The sequence below is a fragment of the Macrotis lagotis genome, chromosome X (assembly GCF_037893015.1).
Source record: "Macrotis lagotis isolate mMagLag1 chromosome X, bilby.v1.9.chrom.fasta, whole genome shotgun sequence".
Taxonomy (NCBI): domain Eukaryota; kingdom Metazoa; phylum Chordata; class Mammalia; order Peramelemorphia; family Peramelidae; genus Macrotis; species Macrotis lagotis.
Window position 1 is genome coordinate 553,955,954 of NC_133666.1, and position 19,610 is coordinate 553,975,563.

Sequence of the window (19,610 nt, forward strand, 5' to 3'; positions counted from 1 at the left end):
AAAAACCTTCCTTTATAGCTCAAAATATTGAAGTAGCACTGTTAATTAAAATTAATTTTTAAAAAAGCAATGTAGTGTGGTATAAAGAGGAGCTGTCAAATTAATTTTTATAAAAGATAGGTCTAATGATGTCATTGCCTGTATAAAAATTTTCATTGTTTCCCCATTACTTCTTAGATAAAATGGTTGGCATTTATAGCCTTTAGTTTCCTTTCTAGACAACGAAATAATGATACAGTAGAAAAAGAACTACATTTAGAGGACCTTGGTTTTGATCTCATTGCTGATACTTTCTTTCTCTATGAATTTGGCAAGTATTTTAAACCCCTGAGTTTGTAAGAGGCCTCTAGGTAGTTTGGAGTCACAAATTTAGGAAGATACAAGTTAAAACACTGCCGAAGAGCTGTGAGATCCTGGGCACAACTCAATCTATGTTCTTCACTTTACTCATCTGTACAGTGAAGAGTTTGGACTCAGAATGAGAAGTTATTTTCAGGAGTTGATCTGTGATCCTGTGACCCTGCATTTTAGCTCAATTGACCCCCTATATTCCCTGCACTCCTCATTTTCTCTTTTACCAGTGTTGATATCGACTTCATGAAGACCTCTTACTCTCTTACCTGAATGTACATCTATCTTGCTCTACCTCTGCCTCTTACAATGTTTAACTTCTTTAGCTTCCTTCACCTACCATGTTCACTGCAAGGCAGTTTCTCAATCTCTTCATTGTTAATGTTTTCTTCTTCAAATCATGTATCTGTTTTAGTCCTCCAATATCGAAGGGAGCTCCCTAGATTCAGGGATAGTTTCATTTTTGTCTGTATTCCTACTACCAGCCTTTCCTACCATTCTTAAGGATTTCCTACCAGTCTAAAGGACATCCTTCCCTCCATCCTGGCTAGCCCAGTTGATAAAAATCACAGTTTATCATGGATAATGGTGTGGTGTTGTGTTAACAACACTTTTAGAAGTAGGAAAATCTAAGTCAGAAAGGACAAAGCCATTGAATAAGTGGTAATTGACTGCACCTTTGGGTGATGTTTACAAAATATGGTTGAAAAGGCAGTTATAGTAGGAGCAGTCCATGGTGATGTCTCACTCTTTAGAGGAAATGGTTCTAGGAGGGTTCCTCCTCACTTTGCTAACTTTAGAAATTCAACTATTTTTCAACTATTTTGCATCACAACAGTAATAATTAGCATTTATGCAGCACTATATGCTACATCATGTGCTAAACTATTTACAATTATGCCATTTTATCCCCACAGCAAGCTTCTTAAATTAAGTGCTATTGCTAGCTTTATTTTTCAGATGAAGATACTGAGGCAAAGAGAAGTTAAGTTAGTTTTCCAAGATCACACACAGGCAGTAAATTTCTAAGGGTGGATTTGAATTCAGTTTTTTTGACTCCAGGTCCAGTGTTCTATCTACATCAGCTTGCTAAATGTATCCTATATAGCAGTGATCAAAGTATTGAAATATGGGACAAAGTCCTTTTGAGGTTCAAGTTCTTTATTGCATGCTAAGATAGTTTGTACTTGGGTGATGTGTGTCCTGTATAGATAATCATTTTTGCAAGCTCATTTTGAAAACCTCTGATTCAAAACTGACTTAAATGCTTCATCTAATAAAAAATTTTTTTAAAAATAATTTAACAAGACTTGGGGTGCCTAGGTGACGCAGTGGATAGAGCACCGGTCCTGGAGTCAGGAGTACCTGAGTTCAAATTCGATCTCATCCACTTAATAATTACCTAGCTGTGTGGCCTTGGGCAAGCCACTTAACCCCACTGCCTTGCAAAATCCTTAAATTTTGATAATAATAATAATAATAATAATAATAATAAATTTTAACAAGTCTTATTTCATTTTCCATTTCCACTATTGTAAGTCACATAAATTGTTATTCAAAAACTTATTCAGACATTTTATTTATTTTTAGTTTTTAAATTCAATTTAATTTCCCCAATTACATGTAAAATTAAGTTTTTAACTTAAATTAACATTTTAAAAACAAGTAAAATATAAATCTTATCTATAAATATTTGTCGTACACTTAAGAACAGAAAAATGCCATAATTTATAAAAGCTAGATACATTACTAATGTATGTAGAAATAAGTCTAAATTCTTTTAGCTTTGTAAAATATATTTGTAATCTTAGTACATTCGGGAAATTCTAGTAGCAGGTTAATTTTTTTGTTGTTTTTTGGAAAAAATGAACTAATCATATTTTACTGTACCAGGATATGAGTAATAACAAAAATTACATTTTTGGAACATTTTGCAGGTTTGAACCTTGCATTTGGGGACTCTATGTAAACTTTTAGAGCCAGCTGTTTGGGAGTATATTCTTTCACACATTATGAGGTGTTGATTTTAAAAGAATGGGTTGCTGTTCCCAAAGTCTACATACTGCAACGTTTCATGACACTCTTGTGAATGTGAATAGATTGGTTAAATCAGTTTCTTTGCTTCGAACATACAAGCTCAGTTCTCTGTTTTGTATTCTGTTTTATTTTGGAACTGCGTAAAAAATGATTTCTTTAAAGATATGCCAGATTTATCCAGTGATTTCAGCAAGTTGGTATTACGTTTTGTTTTAATATCAAGTTTAAACTAAGTATTTTAAAGAATCATTTAATTAAGGAAGATTAATTTTCAGTCTTTGCCACTACCTATATGAACTAGCTAGCTCATTCTTATTTCCTTAAATTTATCCTGGAGTTTGTCCAAGTTTAATTTTAATGAGTTGTTTATCCCACTAGTTACATTAGGATTTATTTTCCTCTGGAGTATAATGTTTGAATTGATAGTTCTTTAACCTGTTCTGTTAAATGAACATATGTTCAGACCTAAACTTTGGCTCTGGACACTGGAAATAAAAATTTGTGATATAAATGATTTTAGATATTGTTTCTAAGTACCTTAATAAGTCATATATTTGAAAATTGCATATGGTTTTGCATATGTGTTAGCTCTTTAAAGTTTAATTTTTATCTGTTTGCATAGTATTTTTTGCAAAAAAATTTGAAATTATCCTCAAAAATCTTTTATACCTTAAAAGTCTTCCTTCTCATATCTAAGATCTAAGTATTTTATATATATATATATATATATATATATATATATACACACACACACACACAGACACCAGTATATGTGTGTATTTATATATATGTGTGTGTGTGTGTGTTTGTGTGTGTGTGTGTGTGTGTGTGTGTGTGTGTATATATATATATATATATACATATATATATATATATGCTTATTCAGTATTTCTTATTCAAAGTTAGCTAAATATAGTTCATAAACATTTGACATGCTTTTTTGGTATTAACAGGTGCAGTGTGGTAGCAAACATCTATTTTCAGATTGTTTTAAAATACAATATTTGGCCACATAGTTATCATCATGATGAAGTATTATAAATGCACTTTTATCTGTGGCCAATTGTAGTTAAAGTGTTTTTAAAGAAACATTTGTTACACATATGTTGTAATTAATTCATCCTTTTTTAGTATTCTGATTTTATGCATCAAGTGAATTTTTTTGATACTACATTAAAATAATTATAAAAGGAAAAATGACTTTTCCTTAGAGTTATTAAAAACTATTTAAAATAGATGTTTTAGAATTTGGATATAATTAGGTATACTTAATACAGTGTTATTATTCATTATGGAACCTTTTTATGAGAAGTGTGTTTTATTTTCAAAGTCAAATTAAGTCATAATAGTAGCTGAACAAATAAGATATTTTTACAAGTGTTTTAAAATCAAACAAAGTATAGTAATCTTAAACATTAGAAATAAGGCAATTCTGCATTATTGCTTTCTAACTATTGCTATAACAACTTGTACTTGACCTTTTCCATTCTGTGATTCTTTTGATGCTGGACTTTTTGTTGTTGGCTATAGACAGTAATTAGATTAGATTGGTGATACCCATTTCCCAATAGGTATATGCTTCCGCTAACTTTCTGTTGTATTTTTTCACATTTCTCTTAATAAATCATTCTTTTTCGTTCTATTATGAGTGTTTTGAGAAGTTGACAAGCAAAATTGTCTTTTTTACAAAATCCATTTTAAAGAAAAAATAAAAATGGAAAGTTAAATGAATGATTTCACAAATTTGAATGTTGAGAAATGATAAGAAAATAATAAAGATGTAGTATGGATTCTTGATTTCAACTTGCTTTATATGCAGTGTAAATAGAACAGTACACTGGATTTCATACTCATGGCACAAAAGTAGACCACTCTAAGAGAAAACATATATAACTTCTGTTAATATTGCAGAGACTTTGTTCATAGGCCTTTTTAGTCTAATTAATGATGTCTTCTCCTCTCCTCCTCTCCTCCTCTCCATTCCCCTTCTTTTCTTACATAACTCTTTACTTTTCTATACAATTAAAATCCTACTCCCTCCATCAGTTCTTCTGCCTGAAAGTCTTCGGCTCTTATTCTGAAACTTTTCTCTAATGACCTATCTCAATCTGTGTTTTTTTCTGTCTTCACTCTACTTGAACTCTTTGGAGAATTTTGCCATATTTCATTCATTAAGTAAATGTTTATCAAGTATGTGCTATAGTTATTGTACTGTGTATTATAGAAGGTAATAGACTAAATAAAACAAATATGAATAATGTACCTACTATGTATAGAAAACTGTGTATATAAGTTACTAATATAGATAGAATTCTTCTCTCCATAGAGTTTGAAATCTATAAGGGGATGAGGCTCTGTGTGTGTGTGTGTGTGTGTGTGTGTGTGTGTGTGTGTGTGTGTGTAATTTTGTTACTCCTTTTAGGAATCTGAGATAAAATTACTGTAAGTATTGTCTTGTACTGTTCCTGTCACAATTCATCCAGCCTCTTTCATGCTCCATATAAGTAAGAAAATTAATTTATGCATAGTAGAAGCATTGACTTCAAAGTAAAAGCAGTCATTTACTCCTGTGTGATACTGAGCATGCTAATTAGTTTTTGTTAGCCCCAGTTTTCTCATCTTTAAAACAGCCCCTACCTTACAAAACTATTATGGCACAAAAAGATTATGTGTTGGTTAATATATGTATATATTTATATGTATGGCATATTTATATATTATATCACACTATATAATGATATACTTTTCATATCTGAGGAATGACTTAGTTGTATGTATTTCTTTTATTCTTCCATCCTATATATCAAAATCTTATAGACAAATTGATATAAAATTTTTTTCAGTTGACAGTTTTTTTTAAAATGTTTCAATGTTATTTATAGGGTAGCTTTTAATTTTATGATGTTCAAAAGTGCACATTTTATATTTTCTAATCACTTCAATCTTGTTTATTAATTCATATTCTACCTGTAGTTCATTAGCATTTTAAAAAATAAGATTCTGACAAAAATCATTTATTAAAATATTGAATTTAATGTAGAAGTACCAAATGTGGTTCAACATTAGGAAATTGATCAGCACAGTTGTCTTAATATAAATAAATAAAAATCCCCAAGCATATGATTATCACAACAGATTCTGAAAACAACTGTTGTCTAAGTACTATACTTAGCATCTTATAAAAATAGGTAAAGATATGTATTAATATGATAAAAAAAACCTTAAGTAAAACCAAAAACTAGCATTATATGCAATAAAGAAACACTGAAATCTTTTCTCGTATATAATAGAATCAAATGAAATAATATTTGTAAAAATTACTTAGTAATGGTGCCTGGCACATGGTAGGCATTAATTTCTTTCCCCTTATTTCCTGAAATAAAGTAGGTGTATTTCCTTTCTTTGGTATTATTTGATAAAAATTCTGAAAAGTGCCAACAATTGAAATAAAATGAAATAATTTAAGATATAAAAACAAAGAAGAGATAAAACTCTGCTGAGAATATGTAGTTTTATTTAGTGAATTCTACAGAAATGACAGAAACTAATTGAGAAAATTAATCACTTCAATAATGTTACAGGCTACAAAATAAGTCTCCAAAAATCAGCATCATTTACACTTTTTCAATTCTAGAGGCAGTTGTTAAAAAGGAAAGGTCCCAAGAAAAATATATTAAATTTTTGAGAGTCAGTCTGACAAAGATTCCCGATACCTGTGCTGATTTTATTACAAAATGATCCTTAAAGGGGACGAAACAACAACCCAAATGCTAGTTCACATGGTTGGAGAAATATTCATTACTTATGTTTGGTGATATGATATAAAAATCAAAGTACCTCTATAGTTAATTTATATATTTTGTTCCTTATTAAATATCATACTCTTCCATCCTAGACATTCTCAGTCCCTGACTGTCATTGTTCAGAGCCTGTTTTCCCATCATCCATTGACCATTCCCTTAATCCTATCACCCTTATGCCCTACTTTAAAGCTGCCCAAATCTTTCAAAACTTTCCACTATGAACTCTGGATTACCTGTTCTATAAAGTAACGAATTTATCTTCATTTTGAACCATTTCCTTTATGACTCCTTTTCTTTTATGGATCTCACTGAGAAAAAAATGAAATGGGCTGGGAAAACAGACACCATTACAGTAAGCAAAATCGAATATTTGGGAAGAAAATAAATGATAGATATAAAATAAACTCAGGCTTTAAATTCAAACCTCATATTTGTCACTTATTATCTATAAGTAGTAATTTTGGGCAAGTCTAATATCTCTGTGCCTGACATTCCTCCTTTGTGAAATGAGAGACTGGATTAAATGGCCTCCATACTTATGTCAATCTCTAGATTTATGACACAAAATATTCTGTTTAAAAATGAATGTTCTAGCGTAGCTAGGTGGCACAATGGATAGAGCACCAGCCCTGGAGTCTGGAGGACCTGAGTTCAAATTTGGCCTCAGACACTTAATAATTATCTAGTTGTGTGACCTAGGGCAAGCCACTTAACCTCATTGCCTTAAATAAAATTAAAAAATAATAATAATAAAAATGAATGTTATTAATGATCTTTTTGAGATACAGGCATCTTCCAGAAATTTTTCTTTTCAAGATAGTTTTAAAAAAATCCCAAGAGCACTGACTTTAGTTATAAATTATACATTAATGCAACCTATAATATTCCCTGATAGGTTTCTGATAAATACGAACCTTGACAGCCTGTTGTTTTTATTCAGCTACAAATAGAAAGTTGGGAATGTGTATAAATGATATAAATGTTCATCAATTTTTTCCTTAGCCACCCCCTCATACCTAAAATGTATCCCCTTCTTACCACAATCTCTCAAAATCTCAGGGGTCCTTTAAAATTCATCTCTAAAACCATCTTCTATATGGAACCTTTCCTAAATCTTGAGTTGCTAGTGGTTTCCTCTGAAAATTATATTGTTTTTATTTTGCATATACACACACATATATTGAATGTGCTTATATATATGCTTATTGTCTCCCTTGGTAGATTGTAAGATACTCAAAGGCAGAAACTATGTCATTTTTGTCTTTTCGTCTCTAATAACTAGCTTACAACCTGTCAAATTGTAGATACCGAATAAGTCCTTATTGATTGGTTGATTTCATCTAATTTTTCTTATTGTTCTAAACAGGACAAAACGATCTCAGGTTCCATTAAATGAATACATATTTGAACTTCCCAACCTCACAATTCAAGCTACAAGAGCACAAACTCTATTGCTACAAGCAATTTACCAAAGTTGGTCTCATACTGGAGATATTGGTTCAGTTGTGAATGAAGCTTTGATGACTGACATCTTCCAGACTTCAGGTAATAAAACATCTTACTATTGTTGACTAAACTCTCATTCAAATTTGAATTTCTAGTATATTTCTATAATAGAGTAGTATTTATAGCATATGCTTAAAATCCAGGAAATGAGTTAGATCATTGGCTTTACTCTTTTCCACCAAACTCAGTTCATTTTATTGCTACATATAGGATTTTTTAAAACTTACTTTCTTTTACCAGAGACATCATTCTTTTCTGAAAGGAACTATTATAATCTTTAAAGTTTAGCGTATTGAATATATTTTAAAGTAATAGGTTTATTTTTTCCATCTGATATATTTATAATTTGTAAGTCAGATATGTAATATAATAGAAATAAAGCTTTATCTCTTTTTAGCCAGTTTAATACAGTTGATTTCTGAATAGAAAAAAGAATAGGATTTGATATCTGAAAATTTATGTCCTAATAAACTTTTAAAAAAATATCTCTTTTTGCTAGATTTTCTTTTGGCTAACATATCAGTTCCCCTCCCCCACCCCTATATTGTCTATACCAGATATCCTGGTTTATATTTTTAATAACACTTTTAAACTGGAAGTATACATTTGATTGTTTTGTTTTATATATATATGTATGTATATACATACATACATATATATATATATATATATATATATATATATTTGAGTTACTGACTTATGATATTCTTTTCCTTTATGTATATCTTTAGTGAAGCACATGTATATGTTTAGGATTTTAGTTTCTGGAAGATGCGGATATTTTCTTTGGAGGTTCATAACATAGTGCCAGTGAACTTCAGATCCTCTGATATGCTTATATGTGTTATTGCACATATCAAAACATTCTATCATGACTTTTTTTTGAGGAAAGTAAAAACATTCTAATTTATTTCACATGCATAATGTTGACAAGATTGTGAAACAAATTTAGAAATTTCTACCTGCTGTGAGTTAAAAAAAGATGACAGAAGAATGTCTATTAATTTCACTGTTGAATTAGATTTTGATGTTTTAAAAATTATGCAACTAACATTTTAAAGTTTAAGTTGTTTTCCACACGTTATTCATATGATGCTCTGTCCTATAGCTTCTGACTGGTCTAGTTATTTCTTGTCTTATATTTATGTATTTTATTTGTATATAGCTCTGAATATGGTGGGTAGTCTTGGATTTTATGTCAGTCATTAAATAAATAGCACATATGATTACATTTTTTTTCTTTCCCTTGTTTTTGAAAACTTCTGAATTAAAAAACAAATGCCATATTCCAGTGAAAGACCTTTGATTTAAAATCTGTGATATGTGTAATGTTCTTTGATATTGCTAAAAAAGTTCTGGCAGTAGGTATTATAAAAAATGGTCCTAGACAAGTGATAACAGATTAAGTGATTCGTATTATAGTTTTCTGTCACTGACACATCTGAAATTAGTAGAACAAAATTTTTTACAGATTTCAGAGAATATGATGTCAGTAGTTCTTTTTTGCCAAGGAATTTGATCTTTATCAGAGAAAACAGCAATGAACATATTACATCAAGTAAAAGAAGAAGTTAAAAGATGAAATGCCAAATTTCTTTGAACTTCTAATTTGAAAAAGGGACAACTTTCCTTATCTATTCATGCCCAGTGATTTTTACTTTTATGCAAGGTGTAGGTTCTCATTTTCTGGAAGCTTTCTGACCACGTAAGAGGAATAAACTTCGCATGTAAGTAAGATTTCAGTATCTTCCTGGCCTTATTCAATTTGCAACTTTTCAATCACGTCAATCAGTTTCAGCAAATAGGTGTATTCTCTTTAGTTGTTGGCATTAGATTCATCATGATGTTGTCGAAAACTGATTGATTGTCAAAAGGTCTGTATTCTAGTTCTGACTCTGTCACTTAACTTTGTAGAGCTTGCCTCTCTGAGGTTAATGCATCTTTTGGAGATTATATATACTGTCATTGATTGAAAAATGAAATTTCAACAGAATCAGAATTGTCAGTATCCCATAGGGGGAGGGAAGGGAAAGAAGCATGCTGAGGCTAAAATAAGATACAGTTATATTGATACATCATAGCATATGCATGATAACTATAAAGGGGCATGCAAGAGAGGCAGAAGAAAGAGAGGTCCTGTATTGAGAATGAGAAACCACAAGTAAAAGACTCAAAATAATATATTGTTTCTCTTTAGCATTTAAAAAAGAAACAGCTAAAAGTCTGTCATAGCCATTTTTGAGATTTCTTCTTTCATGAATTTAATAGAAGTATGTAGATGAGAATTGTATAAACTGAGAATCTGTGGAATAGCTGTGATTTTAACAAGATCCATTTGAATACAGAAGTTTCTTAAGATAAATTGGAAAGAATATAGAAACCATATGATATTATACATTTTCTTATTTTGTTATTGTGGTATTTCTGCTTGAATCTTAGATTAATAGGATCATAATCCAAAAAAACCACTGGAAACAATTAGCAATTTTAGCAAAGTTGCAGGTTATAAAATAAACTCTCATAAATCTTCATCTTTTTTTTTATCTATTTATGTCTAGCAAGATACAGCAGGAAGAGCTAGAAAGAGAAATCCCATTCAAAGTAACCTCAGACAATATAAAATACCTGGGAGTCTGTTTGCCAAGACAGACTCAGAAACTTTTTGAAAACAATTATAAAACACTTCTCACACAAGTTAAATCAGATTTAAATAACTGGTCAAATATCAACTGTTCATGGATAGGTAGAACTAATATAATAAAAATGAGAATTCTACCAAAACTCAACTACCTGTTTAGTGCCCTACCAATCAAAATTCCAAAAAATTACTTTATTGAGTTAGAAAAAATTGTAAGTAAATTCACATGGAGAAATTAAAAGTCAAGAATTTCCAGGAATTTAATGAAAAAAGGTACAAAAGAAGGGAGCTTAGCCTTACCTGATTAATTTTCTGGAATTTAATGAAAAAAAGTTCAAAAGAAAGGGGCTTAGCCCTACCTGACCTAAAATTATATTATAAAGCATCGGTCATCAGAACTTTTTGGTATTGGCTAAGAAATAGAGTGGTGGACCAGTGGAATAGACTAGGTATAAAAGAAGGAGACGATTATAGTAATCTGCTGTTCAATAAACCCAAAGAGTCCAGCTATTTGGATAAAAACTGCTGGGAAAATTGGAAGTTAGTATGGAAGAAACTTAGATTAGACCATAACACCCTTTATCAAGATAAGATCCAAATGGATACAGGATTTAGACATAAAAACCAATACTATAATATCAAATTAGAAGATCAAGGACTTGTTTACCTGTCAGATCCATGGAAAGGGGAGCATTTTATGACTAAGGAAGAGATGGAGAACATCACCAAAAACCAACTAGATGATTTCGATTACATTAAATTAAAAAGCTTTTGCACAGATAAAACCACTGTAACCAAGATAGAAAGAAATGTAAATTGGGAAACAATCTTTACAACTAATGATTTTGATAAAGGTCTCATTTCTAAAATATACAGAGAACTGAGTCATATTTTTAAAACAAAAAGCCATTGCCCAATTGACAAATGGTTCAAAGGATATGCAAAGGCAATTTACAGATGAGGAGATCAAAGCAATCCATAGTCAAATGAACAGTTGCTTTAAATCATTACTTATTAGAGAAATGCAAATCAAAGCTTGTCTGAGGTACCACCTCACACCTCTCAGACTGGCCAATATGACTAGAAAGGATAATGATCATTGTTGGAAGAGTTGTGGGAAATTTGGGACACTATTACACTGTTGGTGGAGCTGTGAACTCATCCAACCTTTCTGGAGAGAAATTTGGAACTATGCCAAAAGGGCAACAAAAATGAGCATACCATTTGATCCATCAATACCACTATGGGTCTATACCCTGAAGAGATGATGAAAAAGGGTAAAAACATCACTTGTACAAAAATATTAATAGCAACCCTGTTTGTGGTGGCAAAGAATTGGGAATCAAGTAAATGTCCTTCAGTTGGGGAATGGCTTAGCAAACTGTGGTATGTGTATGTCATGGAACACTATTGTTCTATTAGAAACCAGGAGGGATAGGAATTCAGGGAAGCCTGGAGGGATTTGCATGAACTGATGCTGAGTGAGATGAGCAGAACCAGAAAAACACTGTATACCCTAACAGCAATATGGGGGTGATGTTCGACCTTGATGGACTTGCTTGTTCCATCGATGCAACAACCAGGGACAATTTTGGGCTGTCTGCAATGGAGAATACCATCTGTATCCAGATAAGGAGCTGTGGAGTTTGAACAAATTTCAAGGACTATTCCCTTTAATTTAGGAAAAAAAAAAAACAAACATTTTATTGTCTGATCTTGTTATCTCTTATACTTTTTGTTTCTTCCTTAAGGATGTGATTTCTCTCTCATCACACTCAATTTGGATCAATGTACAACATGGAAACAAAATAAAGAGTGACAGATTGCTTTTCGTGGGGGTGGGGGGTGGGATATTTTTTCATAATAATACATATCCACATATTTTTCTGAACTTAATGGAACTCCAGAGATGAATATTTCCATGTAAGAAGTAGAACAGAATAAAAGTATTATATGTGAAACCATAAATCTATTATATTCAGCTAGCTTTATAAAAGTATATAATAAATATAACAATTTACTTTCAAAGTTCTGTTTTCTCTATTTCCTTCTGAAATTCCTTGTAGTTTGTTTTAAGCACTTTAAATTATCACCCTCTTTCCTCTCTCCCCAAATTTTCCTCACTATAGTGAAGAAAAAGAAAAATACAATCCTTGTATTATGTATAGTCAAGCAAAATAAATCCTCATATTTTCTGTCCAATAATGAAGTTTCATTCTGCACATTGAGTCCCTACTATTTTGGAAGGAGATGGTAGCCATAGTTGGTAGTTGGTTTTCTAGAATCATGGATGATCTTTTCATTAATCATGATTTTCAAGTCTTTCAAAGTTTTTCTTTATATTAATAGTAAAGTATAATTGTTTTCCTCATTCTATTTTCTTCTTTCTTCAGTTTATATAAATTTTCCACAGTTTCGCTGAAATCATCTTTTTGGTCACTTTTGATCAAAGGAAATATTTGTAAAGTGCTTAGCAGTGCCTCACACATAATGTGGGCCATACAAATACTAACTATCATCTTCATCATAATTATTTCTTATGGCACAGTGACATTCCATATACCTTTAATATGTTATGACATTCCCCTGTTCACGGACATCCCTTTTATTTACAATTCTTTACTGACACAAAAGAAACTGTTGTAAATATTTTGGTTTTTTATGGATCCTTTTCTTCTCTCTGATCTCTTTGGGATAGGGCACAATATGTGTATATTGGAGTCCAACAGTAGGCATAGTTTGTCATAGTTCCAAATAATTTTTCAAAACTTGTGGATTAGTTAATTCACATTGCCATCAAAAATGGACCAGTATATCTTTCTTACATAGCTCCTCTATTAGTTGTCATTTTGTCAAATTCTGAGAATGTTAAATAAAACCTGAGAGTTGTGGGGTTTTTTTTTAATGTTGAGTCACTAATTAGTGGTAATATGGACCACTTTTTTTTAAATGTTCTAATTTCTAGGATTTTATTCTTTCTTATTTTGAGGTTTCTATTGCAGTCATCTGCAGTTATATAAATTATTGAATGTCATTGGCAGACTGAGCTGTTCACATACTTGTAACCTGCCCCTTCTTCTGATTGCAGAAGGTAGCGGGTAGACATTGGATAGCTCTTCCATTTATGGAGGATGCCCAGGACATCAACTCATCATTTTCCATCTTACTGCAAGATTTCATCATAACTCAGTGATATATACCCTGGTACCCCTCTGAACTTGTTTCAACTTCTTTTTATGTATTGCCTTTCACTATTAGCTCTTTGAGGTCTGGGGTTGTCTTTTATCTTTCTTTGTATTTCCAGTACTCAACAAAGTGACTGGTAAAAAATATTTGCTTAATAAATGTATGTTGACTGATATTGAATATCTTGTTCAGGTTGTCATTATCTCTCCACAAGTGTGGTGCTCAGAATTAATTAAAATACTTCAGAAGTTATCATCTGATTAGTACCTTCTCTATTGACCTTCTGTTAATTCAGTCGCATGCACCAATACTCCCTCCATTTTAGTTTTGACTTGTAGCCTTTTCAAGTTGAATAATTTACCAGCAGTACAGTCAGTAGATGATCTTATTGCCATGTTCATCCTCACTGAAGGCATATGATAACATGGCAGAAAACATCGTGCTAAAAATCATGGGAGCAATGACAAAGCCTTGTTTCATTCTGTTCTTGATTGGGAAAGTGTGAGAGCTTCATCTATTATCCAGAAACCTGTCTGAGCACGTCCTCATGAAATTGACATGAAGTTCTAACAAACTTTACTGGAGTATTAAAATTGGACATAATTTTCCATATTCCCCCCATGACTGACAATATCTCGGGCCTTGGTCAGATTGACAAATGCATTTTCCCTGGAATTTTCCAATATGATGGAAAACATTATATTGACTGATTCATTCAGTATTGCATTTCAGTGCATTCTCTGAAGCTGACATGCAACAAAGTATGTATTGCTTCTCTGCTGCCTGTGCTAACTTTGATCTAATAATTATCACCAAGAAAACATAAGTTCTCCTAGGCCATCATCACCACATCATCCATATATATGTGAAACCATTGGTTACAGAAAATGGAGAAGTTATGAATATTGTGGATAGGTTCACTCATGGCAGTGTACTTGCCAGGGAGGTACACATTGATAATAAGGTTGGCACTCGCATTACCAGAGCTAGCTCTGTTTTGGGGAGGCTCTGAAAGAAAGTGTGGAAAGTCTACTGAGAATTGTGCTGACCTCATTGTTATATGCCTGTGAAAACTGGACAGTCTATCAGTGCTGTACCAGGAAACTGATTTGCTACTATCTGAGTTGTCTTATGAAGATTCTGAAGATCACCTGACAAAATTAGGGTACTGAAGCTAAGATCTTTTCTTAAACTAAACTGCCAAGCATTCAAATTCTATTGCATGGAATGTAACATCAATGGACTGGATGCCTTTGAGTGCTAAATGTACGCTTAGCTAAAAGACAAAATTACAGAGAATTCACACTAGACAAATGTTCACATGGTGTTCAGAAAAAGCAATACAAGGACACTCTCAAGAACTCTCTTAAGAAATTTAGAATTTTTGGGGCAGCTTGCAAAACATTGGCATGACATCCCTCATCTGAGAAGATACACTACTGTGTTAGCAAAGCAGAATTTAAGTAGCTCAAAAGAAAAGCAAGATGCACAAATTTAGAAAATCCATCCCAAATGCTCACATGTATTATTTGTGACCCAACTGTGGTAGTGCATTCCGAGTTTATATTGGTGTTATCAACCACAGACAGATACACTGTAACTTGACTGTAACATAGTGATGTCATTTTGGTCTTCTTTGAGAATGAAGGACAACCATCAATTCAGTCTTAAGACTGTGACTGACATATCATACCATTGAAAAAATAGGTCAGTTAACCCCCTATATCTTCTTCATATGAACTGTTATTTAGTCACTTACATTTGATTTCTTACACTTGTACAATATTTTATTATAAATGAAGTTGAAGATTTTTTTATTTATTCCCATCAAATTTTATGAAATTAATGTGAACCTATTATTCTAATCTGACAAAATATTCTTTGAATTCTTATTCAGTCATTCAAAAGGTTAACTTTCCAGCTCATTTTCCTGCATACCATCTACTGGTCTCCCCCCAAAACATTCAGAAATGTGTGCACCTCATATGGTATGACATCTTATGGGTTCTCTAGCACATTTTGGATGAGAGCATACGCCATGGTTCATATCAGTTTGACACATAGAATTTATTTCATTTGACAGAATTTGCATATATTTTCTTCATTTCTCATGTGAAATTTAATTTTTACGTATGATTTTTTACCATTATCAATGTCATATATGTGTATTTTCAGACACATGTCACATGACTGCTCCATAAAAATACAGTTGAAACATGTTATACAGTTCACATTCTAAGGGATGAGTATGTCACCAGAATTTTAAGCTGATTTATTTTCTAATGAGAGTGTCACTATGGGTTTCATTATAAATTATACTTGGTAATGAAAGCCTACATCAATAAGTTTTCAGTCTATATATGGTCAATTACATAAGCCCCTGTTATGTTGGCACAAAAATCACTAACAATTTTCAGAGCCAATATAAGCCATTTTTTGGAATGAAGTATACACCTCTACCAATAACTTATTGCTAATATGGTCTTATAAGAATATCTTGTTTCTATAATGTTTTGTTTTTCAAAGCACTTTCATGTTCATTATCTAAATCTTTGAGGACACTGACACACTGAGAAGCTAAAAAATTTGTTTTTAACATAGCCAGTTAGTAATACAGTTGATACTAATATTTAAGTGCAGTACTTTGAATTTATTGCTTTTTTAAAAATCTGTGTCCTTGCCTCTCTGTTTAAAGGGTGGAAGGAATAAAGGAAAGCAATTAAGTTTTTAAAACCAATTATAGATTGCTTTTCAAGAGAAACAATTAAAAAATTTAAAATGATGGAATAGGAGTGAAAAATGATAAAATATGAAAAATAGATGTTGAGATGTAATTATTTTCTGTTTATAACCATTTTATTTGAGTTCTAACCTCATTGTACTGCAAAAAGAAAAAAATATAGTCACACGTGGCTTTAGTTTGCTCTGAAAAACTAGAACTTGCTACCACTTTTCCTCATCCTGTTCAGGTAGTTCATTATTTTGTTGACAATCCAGTTCCATTAATCTGGTATTTTGGGAAAAATTACTTACAGACCTTAAATTCTCTGCTGAAGGTGATCAAATAGACATTTGAATCCCTCATGTAAATGATGTCTTAAAGTTAAAGTAAAATCTACTTTCCAGAAAGTAACTGTAAAACTATTTTATGCAAGATTTCATGTGGGATACCTTAATGGTTGAATAATAAATTTTACCTCATAAAAATGAAATTCAATAATACAGTAGCTTTCTCAGCGCAGTAGCATCTGGTCGATTCTCATGAGAGCCAATATTTTCCAACTCATTAGGATCATGTCGTTCTGTATGTCGTCAACATTGACTTAGCCAAGCTACCTTTACTTACATAACCGCCAAACTATTAAATAGGTCTCTTGTGGAGTGAAGTCAAATATTCCTCTTATTTTGCTTTTGCCTTAGAAGAAGAGAAGAAAATGTACATACTGTAACATTTAAACATCTGGTCTAAACCACATCAGTGTAATGTTGAGGAAAGTAACAGGATTCAGTATTCTTCCCAGGTGTGCTTATAAAAAGAGTTTCAGAGTTGCTCTATAGTTCTTTAACCATTTAGGAAAAAATTGAAATATAGTGATGTGTGCTGTTCTAATGCTTCTGTTATAAACCTTTTTCCACTCTTAAAACACAAAATCTAAACAAAAGTACTAAGAAACTCCTTATAAATTAACTTGTAATGCATGCTCTCAAACTATAACAATTTCCTTTTTTGTCCTTTCTGTTTGATAAAATTTTGGCAAAATTTATTTCTTGTTCTAGACTACAAATAAGACGTCTTGTTGATTAAATACAAATATGACAATCTATGGTTGCATAAAACTTGCTAGTGTGAGTATTTTTAACTGTTTCTTTTATGTACTTCTATTTATTTTCTGTGTTTCTGTACATAATGCTAGATCCAGAGAGTTCTTATATCCCTTTACAGGCCTTCATATCTCATATTCAGTATAATGTTTATTACAAAGCAACTGAAACTTTGTAGAAAACTTTAAAAAATTTATTAATGCTGTAGTTATCTTTTTATTTATGACCATTAAGATAATAATTAATTATAAAGATTTTTTTTGGTTATGACATATTGTGTTTTTTGGGAAAATATTGTAGTCTTTGATATTGAAACCAAAAGTTCAAGTTCTGTGTTCTATTTTAAGCATCTCTTGATGTATTTCAAATAGTTTGGGTAAATTTCTTTGAAGCCTGCTTACCAAGTGACTGTATTTATGGTGTCAATTCATTAGTAGTGATGATTGACTGAATTGATTCTTAAGAATGTTAAAAAACATTCTATGTTAACTCTAGGGATTATATTCTTGTTGAAGAACATTCCCTTATTAACCACTCTTAGATATATATTATTTTAATTACTGAAAAGTCGATTAATGCAGTCTAGGCTGTATGATCCACCCCCACCCCCACCCCGCAGTATTGTAGAAAATTTACTGGGAACAGTACCCTAACAAATACTGAATTTCAACATTAGTTGATGGTCATAATCATGTGGAACTAAAACAGTAAATCATAATTATGTGGAACTACAAGAGTAAAAATGATGTTTGTGGAAGATTAAAAAAAAATAATCCTTTTTTGTAAAGATAGTTTAACAGTAGTTTCCAACCTAAAATTTCTGCCTTCTATCGTCATCTTCTTGTCATTCACTAGAATGTGATATTTTCCCCCAAGTTAACTGCATGGTATCATTTGAGTAGGTTCAAAATGGACAAATAGATTAAGTACCTTGAAGAATAATGACAAAATCATTGTTTGAAGGAAATGGTGTAATTTAAGGTTGTGAACAAATGGGAGCAGAGAGTTTGGAAATATAGACCTAATGACTTTAACATATTGGACAGAGAAACCGTTAAACCTTCCATACGTAGTATAACAAAAATTAGACTTTTAATTTCTCTCATATTGGATACCTCCTGTTTTATAGAAAATTTAATTATATAGAGTCAATTAAAACAAATATCTTCCAAAAGTGTATATGTAAACTTGTGCTTTGGAAACATTTTTTGTTTTCACCTTTATAACAAATCAGACTTGAATTAATTGAGGCCATGAAGCCATTTGTTATTTGATCAAAAGAGCAATTATATGGTGAAGTCATATAAACCAATTCAAAGTAAATTTTTCTTATGTAAAATTTCTAGGGTGGTGGTTGCTGGTGAATTTAGCTTCTAATGAGATACCACAGATACTATTATCAATTGAGCAAAATGAAAATGCAAAAAATGAAAATATTAGTTGGTGCTAAAACTGTAAGCTATTACCTTGTGTATTGATGAAAATTCCTACCAAACTGCAATGGAATTTTCTGTTGCAATATTGTATTAGCCTGAATCTATTTCAAAATGACATTCTTTTTACTTTTCTAAAATGTTTTGTATTGGAGTTTATTTTCTTTCCTAATATTTATATTTTGATAAGGATTAATATTGGTAGTAGTATTATTAGTAATATTATTAGTACTAGTGTAATGTAAACTCCCTCTAGTACAATAGAAGTTTATTGAAAGCAAGATGCTATTTTTCATTTGCTTGTTATATCATTAGTGCTACAAGCATAGTTCCTTGCATATAGTATATATACTTGTTGAATGAAGGAATAAATTATGTTGACAATTATATGAAAGCATCTAAATTTAAATTCATCTATATAAGACTTTAAAATGCACAGATATTACTTTCCTTTAATGATAATATTGTAATCAATTACTTATTGTTCAATAAGGTGAAATCATAATACCATGATGAAGATAGATTATTGAATAAATGATAGACTTTTGAATTCAAGTTCTTGAAAACTCTTAATTTTGAAATTAAGCTTTAAGAAACAAAAGAAGGGGCAGCTAGGTGGCACAGTGGATAGAGCACCGGCCCTGGAGTCAGGAGTAAATGAGTTCAAATCCGTCCTCAGACACTTAATAATTACCTAGCTGTGTGGCCTTGGGCAAGCCTCTTAACCCCATTTGCCTTGCAAAAACCCCCCAAAATAAAAAAAAAAAGGTAAACAAAAGAGAAAACCAAAATATCACTGATTACTTTTGCAGTCCCTGTTCCTCAAGGACTACA

General features: G+C 31.4%; 1 protein-coding gene across 12 annotated transcripts in view; it reads left to right on the forward strand.

Annotated features, from left to right (window-relative positions):
- VPS13B (vacuolar protein sorting 13 homolog B) overlaps positions 1-19,610 on the forward strand; it is a 1,326,809-nt gene that overhangs the window by 513,559 nt on the left and 793,640 nt on the right. For 2 of the 12 annotated variants that reach the window (XM_074200576.1, XM_074200575.1), the window contains exon 6: positions 7,558-7,736. The exons of the other annotated variants lie outside the window; for them this stretch is intronic. In XM_074200576.1, the coding sequence (XP_074056677.1) occupies positions 7,558-7,736 (179 nt within the window). The remainder of the gene's footprint in view (positions 1-7,557; positions 7,737-19,610) is intronic. 12 annotated transcript variants of the gene reach the window in all.